Source organism: Equus caballus, chromosome 14 (assembly GCF_041296265.1).
Source record: "Equus caballus isolate H_3958 breed thoroughbred chromosome 14, TB-T2T, whole genome shotgun sequence".
NCBI classification, from domain to species: Eukaryota; Metazoa; Chordata; class Mammalia; order Perissodactyla; family Equidae; genus Equus; species Equus caballus.
The window spans coordinates 58,779,998-58,801,030 of NC_091697.1; the positions used below are offsets into that span (position 1 = coordinate 58,779,998).

The 21,033-nt window shown below is 52.7% G+C and overlaps 1 protein-coding gene and 2 long non-coding RNA genes across 12 annotated transcripts in view; 1 reads left to right on the plus strand and 2 right to left on the minus strand.

The window, feature by feature from the left end:
• The first annotated feature begins 1,699 nt into the window (after positions 1-1,699).
• On the plus strand, positions 1,700-9,311 carry IRF1 (interferon regulatory factor 1). 3 transcript variants are annotated; one of them, XM_001504445.5, is made up of 10 exons: positions 1,700-2,081; positions 3,128-3,219; positions 4,479-4,578; positions 5,394-5,570; positions 5,684-5,733; positions 5,841-5,973; positions 6,168-6,290; positions 6,706-6,755; positions 7,897-8,032; positions 8,318-9,311. In XM_001504445.5, the coding sequence occupies exons 2-10, from the start codon at positions 3,133-3,135 to the stop codon at positions 8,428-8,430; spliced, it is 969 nt and encodes a 322-aa protein (XP_001504495.1). In that variant the 5' UTR covers positions 1,700-2,081; positions 3,128-3,132; the 3' UTR covers positions 8,431-9,311. The 3 variants fall into 3 exon arrangements, with proteins under 3 accessions (XP_001504495.1, XP_005599497.1, XP_005599496.1); XM_005599440.3 differs by having other exon boundaries at positions 1,858-2,357; XM_005599439.4 differs by lacking the exon at positions 1,700-2,081 and adding an exon at positions 2,599-3,029.
• A 5,982-nt stretch (positions 9,312-15,293) lies between these two features.
• On the minus strand, positions 15,294-18,479 carry LOC138917294 (uncharacterized). Its single transcript, XR_011425081.1, has 2 exons — positions 17,353-18,479; positions 15,294-16,334 (listed from the first exon to the last, which is right to left on the minus strand). It is a non-coding gene; the product is annotated as an uncharacterized lncRNA (long non-coding RNA).
• A 1,655-nt stretch (positions 18,480-20,134) lies between these two features.
• The window catches only part of LOC102147598 (uncharacterized), a 60,184-nt gene continuing 59,285 nt past the window's right edge, over positions 20,135-21,033 (minus strand). For 7 of the 8 annotated variants that reach the window (XR_002799659.2, XR_011425073.1, XR_011425072.1 and 4 more), the window contains one exon: positions 20,135-20,761. This is a non-coding gene — a long non-coding RNA (uncharacterized lncRNA). The remainder of the gene's footprint in view (positions 20,762-21,033) is intronic. The other variant, XR_011425077.1, reaches the window with a different exon arrangement.

Here is a 21,033-nt window from a genome sequence, read left to right on the forward strand (position 1 = left end):
AGGTTCTTAGAGACGACAAGCATCCATTTGCTGCACAGAGAACAGACTTAACAACTCAGAAACCACTTGTTTTCTGCTCTTCTTGCTCAGATGGTCTCAGTCTCTGTAGTGGGTTCCTGCTCCCATCTGTCACCTAAAGCACTCCAACCCTTCTCCGCCTTCCAGGGCCCCAGCACCTTCAATTTTGCTTACCACCCAGCTAGGCTCATTCCTCGCAGTTCCTCCTGCCTCTGCCTCTCCCAGCTCCTGCACCCACTGCTGTCTGGAGATGGCTCTGACCCATTCGTGTTGGTCTCCTGGGAACCAAGCTTGGCATTATTGACAGCATCAGATTCTGGTGCAGCAGAATTGGATTAACCCATCCATTTCCTCTGTGGGAGGGAGGCAGTAGAATGACTGACAGGTGGAATACTGCATCAATGTGTCTATTTATAGCCTGCATGGTTGCAACTGGGTGCTGCTGTGGAAGGAGAGCTGAGGTGCAGGGAGTGACACAATCAGCCCTGCTTGGAAGAGCAATTAACTTCTGAGTCAGCACCTTTGGGGGTCGGGGGTCGGTGAAGGAAGGAGCCTGCTGGGCCAGTTATAGATGGAAAATGAACACAGGCCAGCCTCTAGAAGTACAAAGGGGAGCAAGGTCTAGTTGTAAGCGTGAGTTAAGCAGCTGCCCTTCCCAAGTGGCCTGTGACCTGGGCTCCCAACCCTTTGGCTAGACCCGTGGCCTTGGCCAGCCCTAAGCAATAACCTCACACTGCCAAGAACCTCTCTGGGCCAACCTCTGAGGACCCAGAAGCAACACCAAGGCTGCCACTGAGAAGCTCCCTTGCAAACGCCATGTGAGGATGTGGAGGGTGGACTAAGGCAGGAGTGCTAGGAGGGACCAAGCTGCCCCACCCCAACTCAGCAGTCCTGGATTCTCTGAAACCCTTCTCCTCCCTTTCCCTAACGCCAGCCAGCCGTGGGGCAGTCCCAAGGATGTAGACGGCAAGGGGGAGAGGTGTCTCCCGGGTCTCTATTATACTCCCAGCAGGGACTTCGCAAACCATGCAGCATCTGCTGCCTAAGTGGGGCATGGTGCTTTACAGACACCATCTCTCTCTGTCACTGGACCAGCAAGGTAGGGCTATTACTATTTTGTAGTTGACGAAACTGAGGTCCCGAGTCCCTTGGCAGGCGCGCTGCGCCAGCAGCAGCAAGCTTGGGATTTCCTCTTTTCCGGCAGCCCCAAGGCAGCATCCCAGGCAGCGTAGGCTTTCCTTTACTTCCCCAGGGCAGGTGAGTGATCTGGAGGTGTGTCATCCCTCAAGAGGGGGGCAACGTGAGGGTCAAAATCCTCCCTTCTTGACACCCCATTAGCGGGCTTGAGGAACCAGGCTGCTTTTCAGGGGTTCCATCCCGGTGTTCACTCTGAAGAGGGCGGCAGGTGCCTGGTAAGCCCCTCACCTGCATTCGGGAGATTGATGTCCCCACCCCCCGGAGAGGAGGGTGAAGAGGTGGTCCCAGGAGCTAGCAGGCTGGGAGAATGCGGAGTGAGGGAAGTAACTGCGGGCCGAGGGCGTTCGGCTTTCCAGGACAGCTTTTCTCCCGGGCTAGCTCCTGTGCGGGCGGAGTGGGAGCGGGCGGGGCGGGCCCGCGGTTGTCCCGGGGCGGTGGCGCCGGGCCGGAGGGGGTGGGGAGGAGCAGCCGCCCTGTACTTCCCCTTCGCCGCTAGCTCTACAACAGCCTGATTTCTCCGAAATGATGTGGCGGCGCGGGCCAATAGGCGTCCTCGCGGCTCTTTAGAGGCGGGGCCCGGCCTGGGTTGGGGGAATCCCGCTAAGTGTTTAGATTTCTCGCCGACGCCGCTGCCCCGGCAGAGCGCGCCACTCCTTCGTCGAGGCAGGACGTGCGCCCCAGTCGCGCGGAGCAGAGGCCAGCAGGAGCCGTGCCAAGCCCAGACCAGCGTGCCCAGCAGCCCCGCGACCCAGGCATCCTCTGCCTTCTCCCCGCTCCCACCCGGAATCGCGCTCCCCGCGCCGGCACAGCAGCCCCCGCCGCGCCGGGACCCTCAGGCGCCGCTGCCGGATCGCGCCGCTGCAGAGGTGAGCCGCCTTCGCTGCGGTGGGGACCGGTGGCGTCGAACAAAGGGGCGCCGGGCACCAGGAAGTGGGGGCCGAAAACCCCAGCCGGGAGAGTCTCGGGCGCGCGGCGTTGCCTGGGTCCCCGAGCGGGCTCAGGAGGGCGCTGGAGGAGCGGCGAGCGGCAGCGCGGGGAGGGCGGGCCGCGGCTTGGCCCGCCCAGCCGGCCGAGGTTGCTGGCGTCTGGCCGTTGTCGCAGATCTGTGTGCGCGAAGCCGCCGGGGGTCTCTGGTTGGCTCGGTATGTTGGTTGCGCGCGTCTACAAGCCGTGCCGGGAACTCGAGTGTGCGTCCGTGCGTGGGCGCTCCAAGCTCCCGACGTCGGCTTTCGGCGGTCCCAGCTCCGCGCCAGGGCCCAGGTTTCAAGCTGTCTGTGCAAGGGGAGGGGGCTGAGGCTTGCTGCCCTGGGTGGCTGGAGGACCTGCTGGAGCTGCGGGAGGAGGCGCCACAGGTGTTCCTTGGGCCACTTCGCCCTAGGAGGGGAGCCAGGCAGGAAGGGTTAGCGTCCTGGCCTGTGCACCGCGGCTGTCAGGAAGGCGTAGAACAGATGGGGGTGGCGGTGGGGAGAGGACGTCCAGGGTGCAGGGTGATTGCTTGCCCTTCGAGGAAGGCACACAGTTAGTGGCAACAACTCTAGTAGGGAAATTTCTTGGCATCAAGCAAAAGAATCCCCTTCCTTCCCAAAGGATTCGAATTTGGGGAGAAAAGTTCTGGTATCTGTGTATTTTGTCTCTTTTTCCTGCACGTAAATCCTGAAACTATCACTGGCAAGCCTGTCTTCTCCCAAGACTGTCTAGGAGGGGGTGAAGGAAGGGGCAGAAGTGTTTTTGCCCAAGATGCTGAAAATATTTGGAGGGCAGTTTTATTCCAGTGAAAGTCCCTCCCTCGTGGAGTACCTGGGACCTGGCTGAAGGTAGGGGAGGGTATCTGAATGACCTGGGGTGGGGCAGGGTAGTGCCCAGTGGCTGCTCAATAGATTCCAAACAGGAGCCTTCTGTCTTCTCTTTACAGCCAACATGCCCATCACTCGGATGCGCATGAGACCCTGGCTAGAGATGCAGATTAATTCCAACCAAATCCCAGGGCTGATCTGGATTAATAAAGTGAGTGTAACTCTTTGGGTTTTTCTGCCACTATTTTAACCCATTTTCTTTGGGGGACCAAAGCTTCAGATGCAGCTAGAAAAGGGAAGTGATAGGGAGCAGGCAGATGTGTTTCCCAGTGGCTCCTGCATGCAAGGGGTGTAGGAGGCCCAACCCTGCGCCCCACTTGCCCGACTTCTGCTTTCCTCCCTTCTCAAGGTATGGACAGGGCACCCACCTGAGGGCACTGACAGTTCCCAGCAGCAGGACTCTCCCAGAATCTGCAGAGCTGGAGTTCTCGTCTCTCCTGAGGGAGACTCCTACAAATACACACAGCATCTACAGGGCTCCAGTCAGACAGATGGGAGACAGAGAAGTGGGCACTGCTGGCAGGAAGGTGGCTGACTCAGCAGGGAGCCCAAGAATTAACCTTGCACCAGTTGCCCAGGCCCAAGAAGCCTCTTGCTGGTGCACAAAGGGCAATATAGACCCTGCAAACTTAATAGTAATAATAGTATTCATAATAATAGCTAATGCTTACTGTACACTCACTAGAAGCATGGTACGATGCTAAATATGTTACTTACGTTGTGTCATTTAATCTTCAAAATAGCCCTTTGAGGTAGATCCGGTTAATATCTCCATTTTCAGATAAGGAAACTGAGGCTATGAGAGGTAGATAATGAGATCACATAAAAAGTGATAAAGCCAAGATTTGAACCTGAGCAGTCTGACTCAAAAATCCATACTGTTAACCACCAGTAATAACAGTGAGACCTCAGTCTTTATATTTGTCACTGTGTTTTGTCATTTCACAGCAGAGAAAACAGTGAGGGACAAAGAGGAACAGTGACAGTGCCAGGGTCACACAGGTAGTCAGCATCCAAGTCTGGCCCAAGGCTCCCTCAAGTGTATGGCTGTAGAGCAGCCCCATCTAATTGATGGAGTTCTCACTTCCATGTTGGTGCTGACAAGCCAGAGAGAAGCATCCCAGGGTGCTCTGTATGGGTCCTAGCACATCTGTAACAGGCAGAGGGAGGTCTTTGCTGAGCTGAGGGTGGCACAGCTCATCAGAACCCAGGGCCACTTCTGAGAGATCCAGAGTGATGGAGCAGCTGATTTAAGCCAATCTCAGGATGGGTCAACCCAAGCCAGATGTCAGGGTGAAAAGGGGAAGTCAGCCTTTTCCCAGACCTGGGGGGCTGGGCAGGGCAGACTCAGGCCAAAAACCTGTGGTCTCAGCTGACACAGCCTTATGTGTATGCGTGTGTGCTGTTCAGGAGGAGATGATCTTCCAGATCCCATGGAAGCACGCTGCCAAGCATGGCTGGGACATCAACAAGGATGCCTGTCTGTTCCGGAGCTGGGCCATTCACACAGGTGTGTGCCTTGGACTTCAGCCCAGGAGTCCCAGGGGCCAGGGAAGGACAAGAGGAGGCACTTCTGTTAATAGAAAGGCTCTTCATTGGCGTCTCTGAGCTCCCTAAGAAGGTGTATAGAATTCAGGGGGTGGACAGGGCAGACCTATGTTTCTGGGGAGAGGGTCCATCATTTCAACAAAGGAATCTGTGAAGATCTGTGAAAATCTTAGAAAGTGTGGTTTCAGGTTGTGGCTGGATTAAGGTTCTCCCTGGCAAAAGCAGCTATGAGCCAGGACACTAAAAGAGACCCAGGCCTTCCTTTTTCTTGATGTTGACCAAAGTCCTTGGCCCAAGGTCCATCTGATTGGCAGCCTCCTTTTATTCTTGAGGGATGGGGCTCTTGGCCCATCTCAGACCAGTCAGTCCACCTATCAGTAACTGTTCTTTGATGCCTACTCTGTGTCTACTACCATGTTTGGAAATATCAGATAAGCCCCAGTCCCTATCCTCTAGCTGCTGATAGCCCAAGCAAGGAGACTGGGCATGGTCCGGGACAAAGATAGCACTTTTGGGTGTATGGGCCCTCTAGTGCTTCTGGCTGGCCCCTTCAGTGAGGCCTGCTTGATGTGTTTGAGCCAAGTCTGGGCATTTAAGAAGCCCCAGGGCCCAGGGCCTGCAGAGTGTCACCCAGGAATACCTGCTGGTTTGACCAGTGTGGATCTCTGGCAGCATGAGAATTTAGGGGTACTCTTGCCTTCCTCCTCCCCGGCCAGGGGGCAGCCGAGGATCCCCACCCATGGCCCTGACGATCCTCTTCACTCTCCTGCCCATTAGGCCGATACAAAGCAGGGGAAAAGGAGCCAGATCCCAAGACATGGAAGGCCAACTTTCGCTGCGCCATGAACTCCCTGCCAGACATTGAGGAGGTGAAGGACCAGAGCAGGAACAAGGGCAGCTCAGCTGTGCGGGTGTACCGGATGCTTCCACCCCTGACCAAGAACCAGAGGAAAGGTATCCAAGGGCTCTGGGTCCTCGGGAAGCCCTCAGGGAGGGAAGGAGGGAGGAGGAAGGGCAGCTGGGGCTGGCATGCCTGTACCAAGGCTGACAGCCTATCTGTCCCACAGAGAGAAAGTCCAAGTCTAGCCGAGATGCTAAGAGCAAGGCCAAGAGGAAGGTGAGTGTGTTCCTAAGCAGCTGGCCTTTGGTCACCTGTGAGTCAGGGTGGGCAGTGGAAGAAGTGCCACAGCAAGCCTGGGCCTAAGCTTCTTTGTCCTTCTGTAGTCATGTGGGGACTCCAGCCCTGATACCTTCTCTGATGGACTCAGCAGCTCCACCCTGCCTGATGACCACAGCAGCTACACAGCTCAGAGCTACATGGGGCAGGACTTGGAGATTGAACGGGCCCTTACTCCAGGTGAGGTGGGGCCCTTACTCCAAGTCTGGCAGGGGAACACCCAGGTCGGTGGGATGTCTCTTTTGCTTGGGTATAGGAGGCTTTATGTCTGTGGATGGTGGCCTGTTGGAGCAGGCTGCAGGGTAGGGGATGCTGGATGTCTTGCAAACTAAGAAAGCACACAGCTCTGACCTGTGGTTTCTGTTGTCCTTCAGTGCTGTCATCATGTGCTGTAAGTAGCACTCTCCCCGACTGGCACATGCCAGGGGAAATTGTGCCGGACAGCACCAGTGACCTGTACAGCTTCCAAGTGTCGCCTATGCCCTCCACCTCTGAAGGTTCGTGCTTCTGGGGCCTGGCCTGCCTGCCTGACTGGGTCCTGGGAGGGATTTCCTGAGGAAGAAAAGATGCTCAGAACTCCAGCTGGCACTGAGCTGACTGTGGTGGAGAGAAGGAGGAAGGGGGCCAGGGGCTGCATTTTGGTCTAAGGTTGCTGGTTCTCCTGCCCCCTCTGCAGCTCAGTCTCTGAGAGTAAGGAAGGAAGCAAGGGGTAGGAAGAGGTGTGGCTTCAAGGTTGGGGAGGCTGAGTCACCACGACAGTGTCCTGTTCTGGAATCTCTATGGCAGGCAGATGTCCGCTGGGAGGCCAGTGTGTGTGTGCATGTGAAGGGGCAGGGGGATCTAGTGGGGCTGGAACTGCAGGATGAGCCTAGGTGACTGCCAGCCAACCTCTCTGCCCTTCCCCATCCACAGCTGCAACAGACGAGGACGAGGAAGGGAAATTAACTGACGACATCATGAAGGTAAGCCCCTTTCTCCCTGGGCACTCTTTTGAAGTAGCTGCCTCTCAGTGAGGAGAGAGACCCAGTGAGAGCTTCCAGATTGGAGGGTAGGCAGCTGCTGCTGTGACCTGGCTGCTTGCATAGTCCTACAAGTGCCACCATATCCATGTGCCTGGGGACCACTGCCCTCCTTGGCTGAATGGGAAAAATAGTGTGGAAGTGAGGACAGGTAGGAGGCCTAATTTCCAACAGGCTGTTCTGGTGCAGGCCTCAGGGCCTCAGACACTCTGAGTCAGCCGCCATCAACGCTGGGTGGCTGGTGAGTGTCCTCCACCCCAGCGTGCCCCAGCCCTGCTAGTTTGGGAAATGCACATCAGGTTTCAATAATCAGCCTTGGGATCTGTAATATGATGGCTTTTGTTTTTGTTTGTTTTTTTGTTTTGTTTTTTTTACCAAATTATCCTCCAGGGTTTTTTTCTGCTTCTGTTTTAAAAGTGAATATATTGGGGCTGGCTGGGTGGCACAGTGGTTCGGTTCGCATGTTCCGCTTCAGTAGCCTGGGGTTCGCCAGTTCGGATCCCAGGTGCGGTCATGGCACCGCTTGGCAAGCCATGTTGTGGCAGGCGTCCCACATATAAAGTAGAGGAAGATGGGCATGGATGTTAGCTCAGGGCCAGTCTTCCTCAGCAAAAAAAAAAGAGGAGGATTGGCAGCAGATGTTAGCTCAGGGCTAATCTTCCTCAAAAAAAAAAAAGTGAATATACAAAAGTTTTTGCAGTAGTTGTACCCAGACTCTGTTCCATCAGCACAGAAAATTGAGACATGAGTATGGTTCCTATCTCTAGCTTTTCTAGTCATCTTTTCTTGACTTACTATGCTAACCATTGCTTTAAGCCAGACTCCCAGTTGGTCTGTCCCTACCCAGTTGAAAGGGAAGTCTCGGATATTCTGTGCCAGAGGCTGGATGAGGAGTGTGTGTGTAGGGCAGACCCTCACCTCCCAGGCCCCTGTCCTAACTGCACTCCACGTCTGCTTCCATCTGAGAATGTGAAAATGGCCAGGGTATGATCCTGGCTGGGAAGCTTTGGCTCACTAAGGGTGGGGCCACAGGGCGAGTCTGTACTGGAAGTGAGCTGATGGCTTCTTGTTCCTCTGTCTCCAGTTCTTGGAGCAGTCGGGGTGGCAGCCGACAAACGTGGATGGCAAGGGATACCTGCTCAATGAACCTGGGGCCCAGCCCCCCTCTGTCTATGGAGACTTCAGCTGCAAGGAGGAGACAGAAGTCGACAGCCATGGGGGTAAGAAACCCCAGGATCCATGTGGGAGGTGGGGAAGGCTTGGGGGCAGAGCCAGGGAGCAGCAGAAGTAAAGCATCCTTCTTAAACTCATCTGGGTACAGACAGCTTGTGAATTCGCTGCTGCTCCCGTGCCCTCAGTTTACCTAAAGATGACGGCGGCTCGCTGTATGGGGTGGAGAGCAGAGGCTGCTGTGTCTGTGGCCTTCAGGGATAGGGTTGGGGGGTCGAGGAGGAACACACTTGCCCCCACCCTCATCCTCACACAATCTTCTTCACATCTTCTAGGGTATATTGGGCTGATATCTTCAGATCTGAAGAACATGGACACCAGCTGGCTGGACAGCCTGTTGACCCCAGTCAGGCTGCCCTCCATCCAGGCCATTCCTTGTGCTCCATAGCTGGGCCCCTGGCCCCCTTTTACTCCCCTAGGTGAGCAGGACCTGGCATCATGGTGACTGTGGTGCAGAGAAGCAGGACTCCTGTGGGCCCTTTTGACATGGCAAAGCGTGACCCCACTGCCGAGTGGGGATGGGGCCTCCCTCCTTGGGACGGTGGCCTCTTGGGGCCTGCCAGGCCAAGGTCTGGGCTCATCTTGTGGGGGTAATGCTGGCCCTGCCTCCTCGGAAGATGGGGTTCTGAGATTGGTGTGTCAGGTGGAAGTCTCAGAAAGGAGTCAGCCTCCAGCTTTCCCCTCTATGCCCAGCTGCCTGGAGAGGGTCTCACTGTCACTGAGCTGGCCCAAGGGAATGGACCAGTGACCTCAGAAAAGCACAGCACCGACCCCAGGGCTGGCTCTGCACTAAGAGACAATTGCACTAAGTGAATCCTGTTCCCAAAGAACCACCTCCCTTCCCAGCTGAGCCCTGGGGACTGTTCCAAAGCCAGTGAAATGTGAAGGAAAAGTGGGGTCCTGCGGGACAGTACTCCCTCAGCCTCGGAGGAGCTCTGCCCTGCTCCCTGCTCGGGCTGAGGGGCTCGGGAAAAAACATGGCACTTTTTCTTGTGGAACTTGCCACATTTCTGATCAGAGGTGTACACTAACGTCTCCGCTAAGCTCTTGGACTTTGCATTTATTTATACAGTGCCTTGCCCTGCGCCCACCTGCCCCCTCAGGCAGGCCCCAGCAGCCCTCAGGAGGCCCAGGGAGGGAAGTGTGAGCGCCTTGGAAAATTTTTAAAATTGGAAAACGCCATCTGACCACTAAGTCATGTGTGATCACATATGTACATGTCTGTAAATTTGTACATTTGTCTTTTTATAAAAAGTTAATTGTTTATAAGGGGTGTGACCTTTTCTTTAGAGATAAATTGCAGATGGTTTTACTTTTTGTAGAGACATTCTAATGGACTCATTCTTGGCATCCTGCCTGAGCTTGATTTTGGGGTGAGCAGTGACATGCACCTGTTGCAGAATCCTTTCAATTATGTTCATGGAGAAGATGACAGGACGAGGGGACAGTCAATCGCACAGGGACATGCCTATGTAAATAGAGACACTTGCCCTTGGTTTTATAGTCAGGGCTGTGAGTTGAATTTGGGCTTCTGGGGCCTGGGGTGTGTTAGGTTGTGAGTTCTTCTAAGGAATGTGCCATAGACCATATGTCCTCCTGAACTCATGTGCATGTGTACTCAGGTGCTGTGCCAAGAAGTTAACAGGTGGCACAGCACAGTCACAGACAGCACAGACATAGCCCAAAACAGGTCCCCAAGGCCTGCTGTGCTAGGCATTAGTTGCTGTCCAGTTTCTGTGGTGATGGAAATGTTCCCTCTCTGTTGCTGTCCAATACAGTAGGCAGCGGCACAGTCACATGTGCCAACTGAGCACTTGAAATGTGGCCAGTGCAATGGAGGAACTGAATTTTAAATTTTACTTAAGTAGTTAAAATTTAAATAGCCACCTGTGGCCAGTGGCTACCATATTGGACAGGACAGGTAGATACTGGATTGGGGGCAGAACTGAGGGAGAGGGGCGGGGGTGGCTGGAGGACTCTGGGGACAGGCTTGGGGCTCTTTACCTGCCAGTTCAAGAATACTATTTTGACACCCAACAATAACTGTATTGGTGCTGAATACCAGCCCTGCAGTGTACTGTGGAACAGGTCCATGCACAAATGTGTTAGGAAAACCTTGGATGACCTCATACCAAGCAGGTTTCATTCTTCCACGTCTTTTCAGGATTCCAGCTGGGCTAATGCACACAGAATCTCTGTGAAAGGGTATATTTGATCAGAACAGTGTTTCTGAAAACCACAGGTTGAGAACCACTGACATGGCAATGCCCCCTTCAGATAAGGCCCCAGTGAGGAATGTCTGAGGGTGAGAGGTCTGGATATGGGCTTTTCTCATCTCCCTCCCCTGAGATGTAAACAGCACCCAGCAGTAGGCAGTCTGGCCAAAGGAAGCCAGCTGGCATCACTAGCATCATCTAGGGACTGAGGCCATGGCAGCAAGGGGGTTGCTCAGGGAAACCAAGCCCAGTGGACACATCTTCCATATTCTTAGTTCCAGAGACCACTTGGACTGTGACCCTCTCATTGGGCCCAGCCCTCTTGAAGGAGTGTGGGGCCTTGGTGGAGGAGGGAAGGCTGAGTGAGAAAGTGATGAAAAACCTGGGAAAAAGGCAAAGGTCAGTCTGACATTTTCTGCCAAGCTCAGGAAATATCGTTCCCTGATCTCGGACATGCTGTGAGAGGGCATTCTGCATGTGGACGCCTGGATAGACCCCGATCTCAAACCCTGCCCATCGAAAGGTCCACCTGAATTTTTCAAGAGCAGTCTCATGTAGGGGCAGAGGGATGGATAAGATGGCCTTTCCCAGCTCCTCCAGGGCCCAGGCCTTACTGAGAAGAATTGGATTGAGGTGGCTAGCCTCCTGTAGCTTGTAAATAGGGGCTTGGCAAGGTCTTCTAGTGGGTGTTTTTTCCAGCTAAGGATGGCCGGGGGTGGTGTGAAGCCATGTAGAGTGGACTGAGGCGGGATGGGAGGGAATGGATGCAACTCAGGGCAAACAGCAGGAACTGCTCTGACTTACCTACTCTTCTTTTGTCTTTCAACCTAATCCCTGACAGAGTAGGCAGTGGGTATGTGGAAGTCCCAGGCAGTCGTGGAAATATTTCAAGTTGTGATACACAAAATTCATCATTTATGTTACCGAAATGGGAGAGGAATTCCATTTGTCACGTCCCAAACTCCAGGAGTCCTGACCTCCTCCAGCTCTTCTTACCCCAGGAATCCTAAACAATTAGGACCAACTCCTTGGAATGTCCAGGGAGGGACTCCCAGAACTCTACCCCCCCACCCCCCATCACAAGGTAGCTGGGTCCTAGGGACCAGGACTGGAAGAGGAGTGTGGGATAGTGCTAGACCTTCTAGGATGGTGAGCTGTCTCTTCATACCCCACCATAGACCTCAGCCCAGGCCTGACAGAAGAATAGTAAGGTCTGACCACTCACCTAAGGGCGATAGCAGCTGACACTAACTCATTAGCCAAAGAATGCCTGAAATGCAGCAACATCAGTATAATCTGAGCCAAATTTGGGCATAATAATTTAAGATCATTCTAAGGACTTGCCAATGCTTTGTGGGTCATTCCCAAGAATTTCAGTCTAAGCACTAATGGTGGAAGCTCTTGGCTGAGGGAGCTGGGAGGTCACTGAAAGATCTGTTTGTTGGGATTGCGATGACATTGTTATCAAGGGCCATTTTCAAAGGGGTAAACTGGTAAAGTGGGGCTCAGCCACACCAGCTAGAACTCCTGCCAAGTCTACAGATGTTTAAGGGCATTTCTGGTTAGTCATAGGGGTTTCCTTGCCTTTCTCCAAAGGTGTCACTTTAATTGGGCTAGTTTATTCATTCAGCTCACCTGGCAAGAGGAAGAAAGCTAGACGCTAATAAGCTGGCTGCCCATACAGAGGTTGATGAAGCAGAAGATCTTTAGGGAAGACATGCAAATAATCTCTTTTGGTATATCAGTTTTCAACATCTCTCAGGGCACTGTGTGCAAGATAAGAGCTTTCTCAGACCTCTCTGGAAGTCTCAGGTGGGGACTGTCAAAGACAGAGCTGAAGTTCTGGGGAAAGTCCTGCGCCTGGCCAGAGGTGGAGTCCTTTCCTCTGAGAGTGATGCCCTCTGGCTAGTGGGGCTCTGTCACACCCAGGCTGTCATTCTCTGGGACCATTTGGTCTTCTTTCACACTGTTTGCACAGATCCAAAAATCTTTGTATTAGTGGGGTACAGGTTTCCTCAGCAGTCCTATTGGAGCACCCCAGAAGCCTTTGTTTCTGTTAGATGTAATGCCCTTTCTTCACTTGGGCACGACTAACCCTCCATTGTGAGGATGCGTGAAATTCATCAGAACTCTGCACTTACCTTTCCCTACTTTTGCCAGTGGTCACAGGGGCAGAAGGCCTGGGGAGGGAGAATGGGGAGCCGGTGCACTCCCTTTTCCAGGAGGGAAAGTACTGGACAGAATGAGACTTGTCTTTGTTGGCCAGAGCTCCCTTGTGAGGCCAAGTCTAAGGCAGCACAGGGGCACAGCTAGCTGGCCACGAGGTTTTCTTAGCTCTAGGCAGCTCCCAAGAGACTCATTTCTGCTGATTTTCTTGGGGTGGAGAGTTGTAGAAGAAGCCCCCACTTCTGCAGCCTCAGTGGTGAGGCAGGCCTAGGGAGTCTATGCTAGGAGCTTAATTTTACTTGGGGAGATACTGGAGACAATGAGACAAGGACATGGGGACTGGTGCGAGAGGAGAGGCAGACATCCAGCCCGCCATCTTTCATCCAGCTCTTCGAGCTCAGAAATGGGTAGAACTGGAAAGGACCTCAAAGTCTGGATTGGTGATGACAACCTAGGCCTCAAGTGCTCACTTTGCACCAGGTGTTGTGCCAAGAACCCCATGTGTACCATGGCACTGGCACCCCACCACAGCCCACTGTTCACAGACCAGGAAACCAAAGCTCAACCAGCAGAAGGTGCTTGCTCAGGGTGACTCAGCTAATCAGTATGGAGCCTGGATTCCAACTCACATCTGTCTATGCCCAGAACCCACAATACCAGGCTGCCTGCAGAGGAGGAAACTGAAGCCTGGGGAGGAAGTTTGGGAGAGCTGGCCCAGGGCAGGGCACTAGCACCTCATGCCAAGAAGGCATTTGGAGACACTGAGGGAAGGCAGGAAAAGCTGCAGCTGCTCTGGACACTGTGTGGGACCCCACACTGTCTTCTGTTCCCCTGCCCCCACCCCAGGCAACGTGGTTCTGCTGCTACAGGCCCCAGGGCCCCAGTGGGGTGGGGTTTGGCTTGGTCCTCAAGGGGAGCAATGCCCCACCTATGCCCTGGAGGCCACCTGCAGTTTCGAGGGGTGGGGCACGAGGGGGGTGGGACACAGGCCTGTAACTTGGCCTCAGCGGAGGGGGCAGCTCAACCACACAAGTCTGTATGTGAACCTGCTCCCAGCTCCAGGGGACTCTGTCCTGCTGGGCCTTATCTCAGCTCTAGGGGTCAAAGAGGACTTTCCAGCCACGTTTCTGTCTGAGCAAGGCAACCTGAACTCTCTTGTTCTCCTGCTCTCAATCAGACCCTTTCTTGGGTCCTGGGGTCCTAAGAGGTCTGGACTCTGGGTGATTGTACAAGTCAAGACCACTCGGGGGTGCATCCTAACTCCCAGTCACAAGACTGGAGTCACCTGATGGCTGTCAGGAGTCTAACCCCAGCTTCTTGGTCCCTGAGAAAACCTAGCACTCTTGGCAGCTGGCTGGTTGATGCCCCCCATCAGCAGGGCTCTCAGACTCACTCACAGACTTCCTTCATGGGAAGGCCCTTCCATGTCCTGCAGACCCAGCTGAGACACAGCCTGGGTCGGGCCCTTGCTTCCATTTCTGGCCAAATGCCTTGGATCGGCTTGGGTCTCTTTCTCTGTTTCCGCCCTCCCCTTTCCCTTAACAGCCAGGCAGATGTTGGGGTGTCCAGTTCTGCTACCTTCCACTGTCCATCCTGAATCAGCCCAGAATTAGGGCAGGCACAGTGGGTTCTTCCACAGCAGTTAAAAATACTCAACCACACCTTTGCTCAGAGAGGTGAAGAGATATGCCCAGGATCTGAGTTCAGGAGCAAAGTAAGTAGCCCAAGCCACATGAGCCCTGGGGTGGGGTGGGAGGACTGTGTGCCAGGCTTCTCTGAGAAAGCTGACTTCATGGAACAAGGGAGTTCTGTGGACATGGAGTTGGTGTTTGGGGATCTGGGGTGGATAAGGAGGGAGTCACGCCGGAACAGTTATTACTTTTCTAAAACTAAGAACAAGTCAAGAAGTCCTGTCATGTCGGCCACACCAGGGCAATGGTGGACTGGGGTGGGGGCTGCTGACCTTGCCTGTGGGAGGTAAAGGGTAGCTGACTCTGCTGGGGACCCAGGGTTCCCCTCTACATGCCCCTTTTGGGCTTTCCAGGATGGACAGAAGAGCAGAATGTCAGGATGCTGAGAGCCATGGGGAGGGCTCGGTCCTTAGGTATGGGAGTCTAGCATTCCCATATAGGTGTTGCGGGGGTTGTGGTCATGGGGCAGACAGGAGGGTCTGAAGGGGTGTCCAACTTTCCAAGATTCGAAACAGCCTGGTAACCATTCTCACCACCCTTCCAGCATGGACGGCAAGCAGCCAGAGTTCTTGGACCAGAAGACTATCTCCTCCACTTGGGGACCCTGCCTCCAGTCACATGGGAGGACACCATTTTTGGCCTCCGGCCATACTAAGACATGTGCAATGTGGTCCTTGGACCCTCCTTTATCTGATGGCCCATGCAGGCAAAGTTCACCATCCAGTGCCTGTCCCCCTCCAGTCTGCCACTGCCCATGCTGTCTGTGGGGTGCCCAATCTCTCCAACCAGATTGGAAGCTCCTCAGGGGCAAGCAAGCAGCTTATCTCTTCCATACTCTCACAGTGCTCAGGCAGGATCGGCACTAGAGAGCATCTCTTGCAAAACTCTGGGTCAGCAAAACCCTGTAGTCAGCATCTGCTCACCTGCTCTGCCTACTGCCCACATGGCTTCTCTGAGTCCTTCCCTGGGGGACAAGCCAAGGGTGCAGGGGAGCAGGATTAGAGGCAAGGAGGGCACAGAGTTGCAACTGGCTCTGCCCCTGCATTAAAGCCTTGGGCAGAATGGGCCACAACCAACCAGCAGCCAGGCCAAAGGCTTCAGAACAAGGGCCTCTGTGTCCCACAACGTGTAGCACAGCCCATCAGTGTTCCTCAGCAGGACTGCTGGAGATGGAAGGCTGAGTCATTAATTACTTTCTTTTATTAAAAATGTACACAAGTAAAAGGAACATGGTTTAATTGTACAGAGTAAGAAATACAGATGAGTAAATAAAATCATTAATTAAAGCCACCTGCAGTATACCACCCAGAAGTAATCAGGCTGTTAAATTTTTAGACACTTGAGTGCAAACACAATTTCTCACTCCCTGGTGCATATGTAGGAGCTCTGTCCCATGCAGACCCAGGCATGGTCTCAAGTGATGCTCTTGCTGGGAATGCTGCAAGCAGCAGTCTGTGCTTCCCCAGCACTGGCCTGGGGCCCTTCCTCAGCCCCCAGGTCTCTCTGCACACAGATAACGTGCAGAGATTGGCATCCAAGAGCCAAGAGTCCAAAGGGCCAGCTGTCCAGGCCGCAAAGGTAATCTAGAATACATTAGGAGGTGCAAAGGGCCTTGGCGGTTGGGTGACAGACTGTCCCAGTTTGCTCAGGACTGAAGAGTTTCCAGGGATGTGGGTAGTGCCAAAACTGAGAAAGGCCTGGTCAAACTGGGGTGAATTGGTCACCCTACTTAGAGGGACAAAGGCTTTGTCCAGCCCCTCCCTACACTGCCCACAGGCCCTCCTGCTGGGCCATAGATCCCCCAGGTCCTCATTAAGCAGCCCAGGACAAAGCCTCGGCAGGGGCCTCCTGTTCCCTCTGGCCCCACAAAGGTTTCAGCCTGAGGCCCAGGGAAGGAGAGGGGAAAGGGAATGAGTAAAGGCAGACAGGCAGTTGCCACCTGAGGAAAGGCACCAGGTGAACTCTGGCTGTCAAGGGCAGCCAGGGGTGCAGAGGTGGAGGGGCTCCAACTCTTGGCCTCCTGCCCCTCCAGCCCTGGAGCTACCTTTAGACCTCAGTGTCTGAGTCCTCCTAGCTCTGGCCCCAGTCCTTGGAAAGTGCAGGGTCTCTGTGCAGGCCCCAGGCGCCTCCCACAGCCCTGGTGCATCCAGCCTTGCATCTCCCTCTTCCTTGTGTCCATGCTTCCTGGCACTTGCTGCCCAGCTCTTCTCCACCTAAGACTGAGAGCAGAGGATGGGAGAAGAGAAGTCCAGGACTGGTTGAGCTGAATCAGGTAGGTGGGAGGGGACCTGGGCAAATAGGACCTCTCTGACAGTGGCAGCACATCCTGACTGTGCTCTGGCCAGGGCTGCTGTCTATGCCTGAGGAACCCAGAGGAGTAGGCAGAATAATGGTCCACAGTGGCCTAAAGATATCCACATCCTAATGCATGGAATCTGTGAATATGTTATGTTACATGGCAATGGGGAATTAAGGTTGCAGATGCCATTAAGGTTGCTAATCAGCTCACTCTAAAATAGATTATCCTGGATTATCTAGATGGGTCCAATGTAATCACAAAGGTCCTTAAACAGGGAAGAAGGAGGCAGAAGAGTCAGAACCAGAAGGATGGCATTATATGAAAGACTTGAGCAGCCATTGCTGGCTTTGAAGGTGGAGGAAGGGGCCACAACCCAAGGAATGCAGGTGGCCTCTAAAAGCTGGAAAGGGCAAGGAAACAGATTTTCTACTAGAGCCCCCAGGAAGGAATGCAGCTATGCTGACATCTTGAGTTTAGTCCAGTAAGGCTCATTTTGGACTTCTGACCTACAAAACTGTAAGATAATAAATTTATGTTATTTTAAGCCACTTAATTTATAGTAATTTGTTACAGTAGCAATACTGGGAAATCATCTGGGGGATGCAGCTGCCCAAAATCCCTTGGTTAGAGTCAGTCTCACAGAGTTCCACAGTCCCTCTGTGAAAGACCCTATTCTGTTCTGGGCCCATGCCCTGGGCAGGGAATGGGCCTCCATAGCTTGGATGGGTCAAGAAGGATGCCTGAGGAATAGTGCCCCTGCTGGTCATGTCTACAGGAAACAGCTGCCTCCTGAACCCACTCCTCAAAACTCTGAAGCTGCTGGCTCCGAGTTGTCCTGGAGGAGCTGCCCTAAGGTCAGGCCACCCAGCACATCCAGCCAGAGCCTGCAGTCGTGGTTTAAAAGTCCCACAGCGGGGTTCTGTGTCCTTTCCACATACCTATAATATTCACAGCACTCTCAGTCCTTCATCTCACTAAGTGGATGCAGTTTGGCTCAGGAAAAGCTAGGACTAGAGGGAAAAAAGTTTAGAGACAAAAATCTCTAAAGTGGATGTCAGCCAGATACGCATACAATCCCTGCTCTGCTACTTACTAGCTTTGTGGCCTCAAATTAGCCACTAGATTTCTTGTAGCCTTTGTTTCTGTATCTGAACAATGGGTGTAACAGCTCTTGTCTTATCTGCCTCACAGCGTGAGTCTCAGTTGAGATAACACATGAGAAAACACTGTGCTGCACAGACTGAGATGCCCTTGTTATTAATAAACAATAACGACCACAACCCCATCTGCCTTTGGATGGAGTGGATGATCACACATCCTGTGCTGAGGAAGGAAGGGTGAGTGCAGACTCAGCAACTCGGTCTTGCCCACAGGCAGGACGCTGCAGCCTGGCCAGGAGAGGCGAGAAAGGCTTGTCTTTCTCTGAGCCACAGCCTTGGAGCTCACACCGGACGGACGGACCGGCAGCCCTCAGGATGTCCTCCCAACCACCACAGACTGGGCTTTGTGCTTTTTTTTTTCCTAAGGAAAAAGTTTTCTAGAGTTTCTTTTGCATTAAAAACAGTCCCTCCTTCTCACAAAACACTTACAATTTCACACAAAAAAGGTGGAACATGGAACTATACACAATACAATTCCAATCTAATGAATATATAATATATGATTTTGTTTTTCCTTTTTCTCCCCAAAGCCCCCTAGTACATAGTTGTGTATTTTTAGTTGTGGATCCTTCTAGTTGTGGCATGCAGGATGCCGCCTCAGCGTGGCCTGATGAGCGGTGTCATGTCCACACCCAGGATCCGAACCAGTGAAACCCTGGGCCGCCGAAGCAGGGCACGCAAACTTAACCACTCGGCCATGGGGCCAGCCCTTAATGTATGGCTTTATGTGGAATACCTACTGGGAGAAATGCATCAGAATACTAATGGTGATTATCTTTGGGTGGTGGGATTATAGGTGATATTTTCTTGTTTATATTTCTATAACTTAAAACTGCTCTACAATGACTCATAATTTTACAGTCAGAAAACAATTATATACATGTATATATGAAAAGTGCTAGGGACTTCCTTTTGTGGGGCCACAACTGGGCTTGAGGAGTCATTTGAGCTGGGTTCTGCACAGGTGGGAGGCTTGGCCCTGGTCCTTGCTGTGGGACCTTGGAGACTCACTACTTTCCCTCCCTGGCCTCTGATGGCCTGGTCAGACAAGATGCTCTCTAGGATCCTTTGCATCTCAATAATTAAAATACTCACCTTCGTCTCACCCATCCTTGCTCCACATCCAGCTTCCAGTGGCTTCTCTGTTCCTAGAGAACTCCTTATTCAGGCTTTGAGGTTGAGACCCCCCTCCCTCACCAGGTTTTCTTCCCCTAGACCTGCCCTGGGAGTCCCAGCCTCCTGGGATTTGCCTACATCACAATCTGCACTTCTCAGAACCCTGCCCTTCCTTGAAGAACAAAGCCTGGCCAAATCCTGTGCAGCGTGCTGGCCTGAAGTAACCCCTGCTTCCCTCTAATTTGTGCATAACAACAGCTACCATTTAGTGACTGTTAACTTCAGGCCACAAAGCAAAAGTGCTCTCAGTTAATCCCAGGTCACCAGCAGCTGCATAGACTAACAGGTGGAGTTGTGCTGTGTGGTCACCCTATTTGATCCTCTCTTGCCCCTGTAGGATGTATTGTTATCCCCATTTCACTGATAAGATAACTGAGGCTCAGAGAGGTCAAGTGAACTCATCCACGGCCACACAGTGGGTTTGTGGCAGTGCTAGGACCTGATCTCGAGTCAGTTGGTTCCAAGTCCAGTGTTTTTTCACCCTCAGTGGTGTCGTCCTCAACAACTCCCACATCCCAGCACTGGAGGGCAGGGAGGGTGTGTTCCAAGTTGAACACAAAGAAAGCACCCAATAAATGTCTGGTGGTGGGGGAGCTGATCACAATAAGTTCAACCAGGGTTTATCATTCAATCAACAGGTCTTCCCAGAGTGTCTGTGGGCTCTGGGGGCCAGGGCCAGGCCGATTCTCTTCATTGCTAAATTCTGGCACCCAGCAGTGCCAGAAACACAGTACCTGCTAAATAAAGGACACTGAATTCATGATTGTTCATTCAAATAATAAAACAATTAAGCAAATAATATGAGCTAACATCTGTGGAGTGCCTACCACAAGCCAGCTCTCAGGAAGTCTCCAGGAGAGTTGAGGAGAAATATAACACTGATGACAAGGACTGCAGCGTGGGGTTTTACATCAAAAAAGTGTCTATGTAAAGGCTGTGAAAACACCAAAGAAAGATGATCAGCAGCAAACCCAAACCTTCCTGCGTGTCTGAGGCCATGTCAGCAGCTGTCACAATCACGGTTTGAATACACAGACTGCCGAAGCACACAAACCTGGATTTTCCATCTGCATCCATGGTTCTGCCTGTTCAGACTGCATCTGGATACTTCTGTTGCCTCTCCAGAGTGGATAACCAGAATGCTGAGGGCTATAAAACAAAGAGTTGTGGAAACTGGTGATATTTAGCTTGGAGAAGAAAAAGGAGGGTTGTCTTTAACAGGCGATGGGCTGCCAGTGGGCAAGAGCCCTGGCTACCCACTGAGGAAGCCCGCTCTAGCTGGCTGGGCTGTCTGGAGATGGACCAGAGAAGCAGGGAGCCTGGTGGGCTGCCTCTGGGACCTAAAGAGCCCTTATTCTCTCCAGCATAGACTCTACACACTTGCTCACACAACAAACGTTTATTAACTGTCATCCACGGCCTATTCCAGGCTAGGGAAATCAGGATGAATAAAACAGGCTTGCAACCTTAGAAAACGCCAGCCCTCTAGGGGACAGAGTCAGGAAAGCCTCATCCTGTGGCCTTAGACTCCTTATTGTACATCCCACAGGGTCCTGTCTCAGCCACTGCTAAAGGCCATTTTATTCCTTGTATTCTGAAGCGGCCAGGCATACGGCAGATAATCAACAAACACAGGCATCCCTGAAGAGGGGATCCTGGGACGGAAACTCCAGCGCCCTATGGGGCTGAGTCCCATGCATGGTCATTTGCATTTGTCCTTCTGTCCCCTCAGATGTCCTCAGGTCCAGACAAGCCTTGACCGTGGTGTCTTCCAGCCCCTGTTGCCACGACCAGTGGTTGATCTTCCCTGGCTGTAGTGCCATGTCAAAGGATGTCCTCCACTTCTAAACTGCATACCAGTCTTTATCTTCCATTCCCTCCCCGGCTCCTCAGTCTGCAGTCACAGCTGTGGTTCAGCAACCAGTGTGGCACTCTTGTGTGCTATTCCAAAGATGTCCACGTGGAGTAGAGCTCATTCTGTTGCCCTGTCCATTCACCACACCATTCAGTGCTGGAATTGACATACATACACTTTTATTTTTTATTGTGAAACAATAATTATGCAGAAAAATGCACAAAACATATGTTCAGTTTTAAGTATAAAATATAAAGCAAATATTTGTATAACCACCACCAGGTCAAGAGATAAAACAATGTCAATCACCCTCAAAGACCCCTGTGTGCCCGTCCTAATCACACTCCCAACCCTCCCCTGTGGTCATAATGAAATCGACTTTTGTGACAATAATTTCTGTGCTTTTTATAGTTTTACCTCCCCTGCAT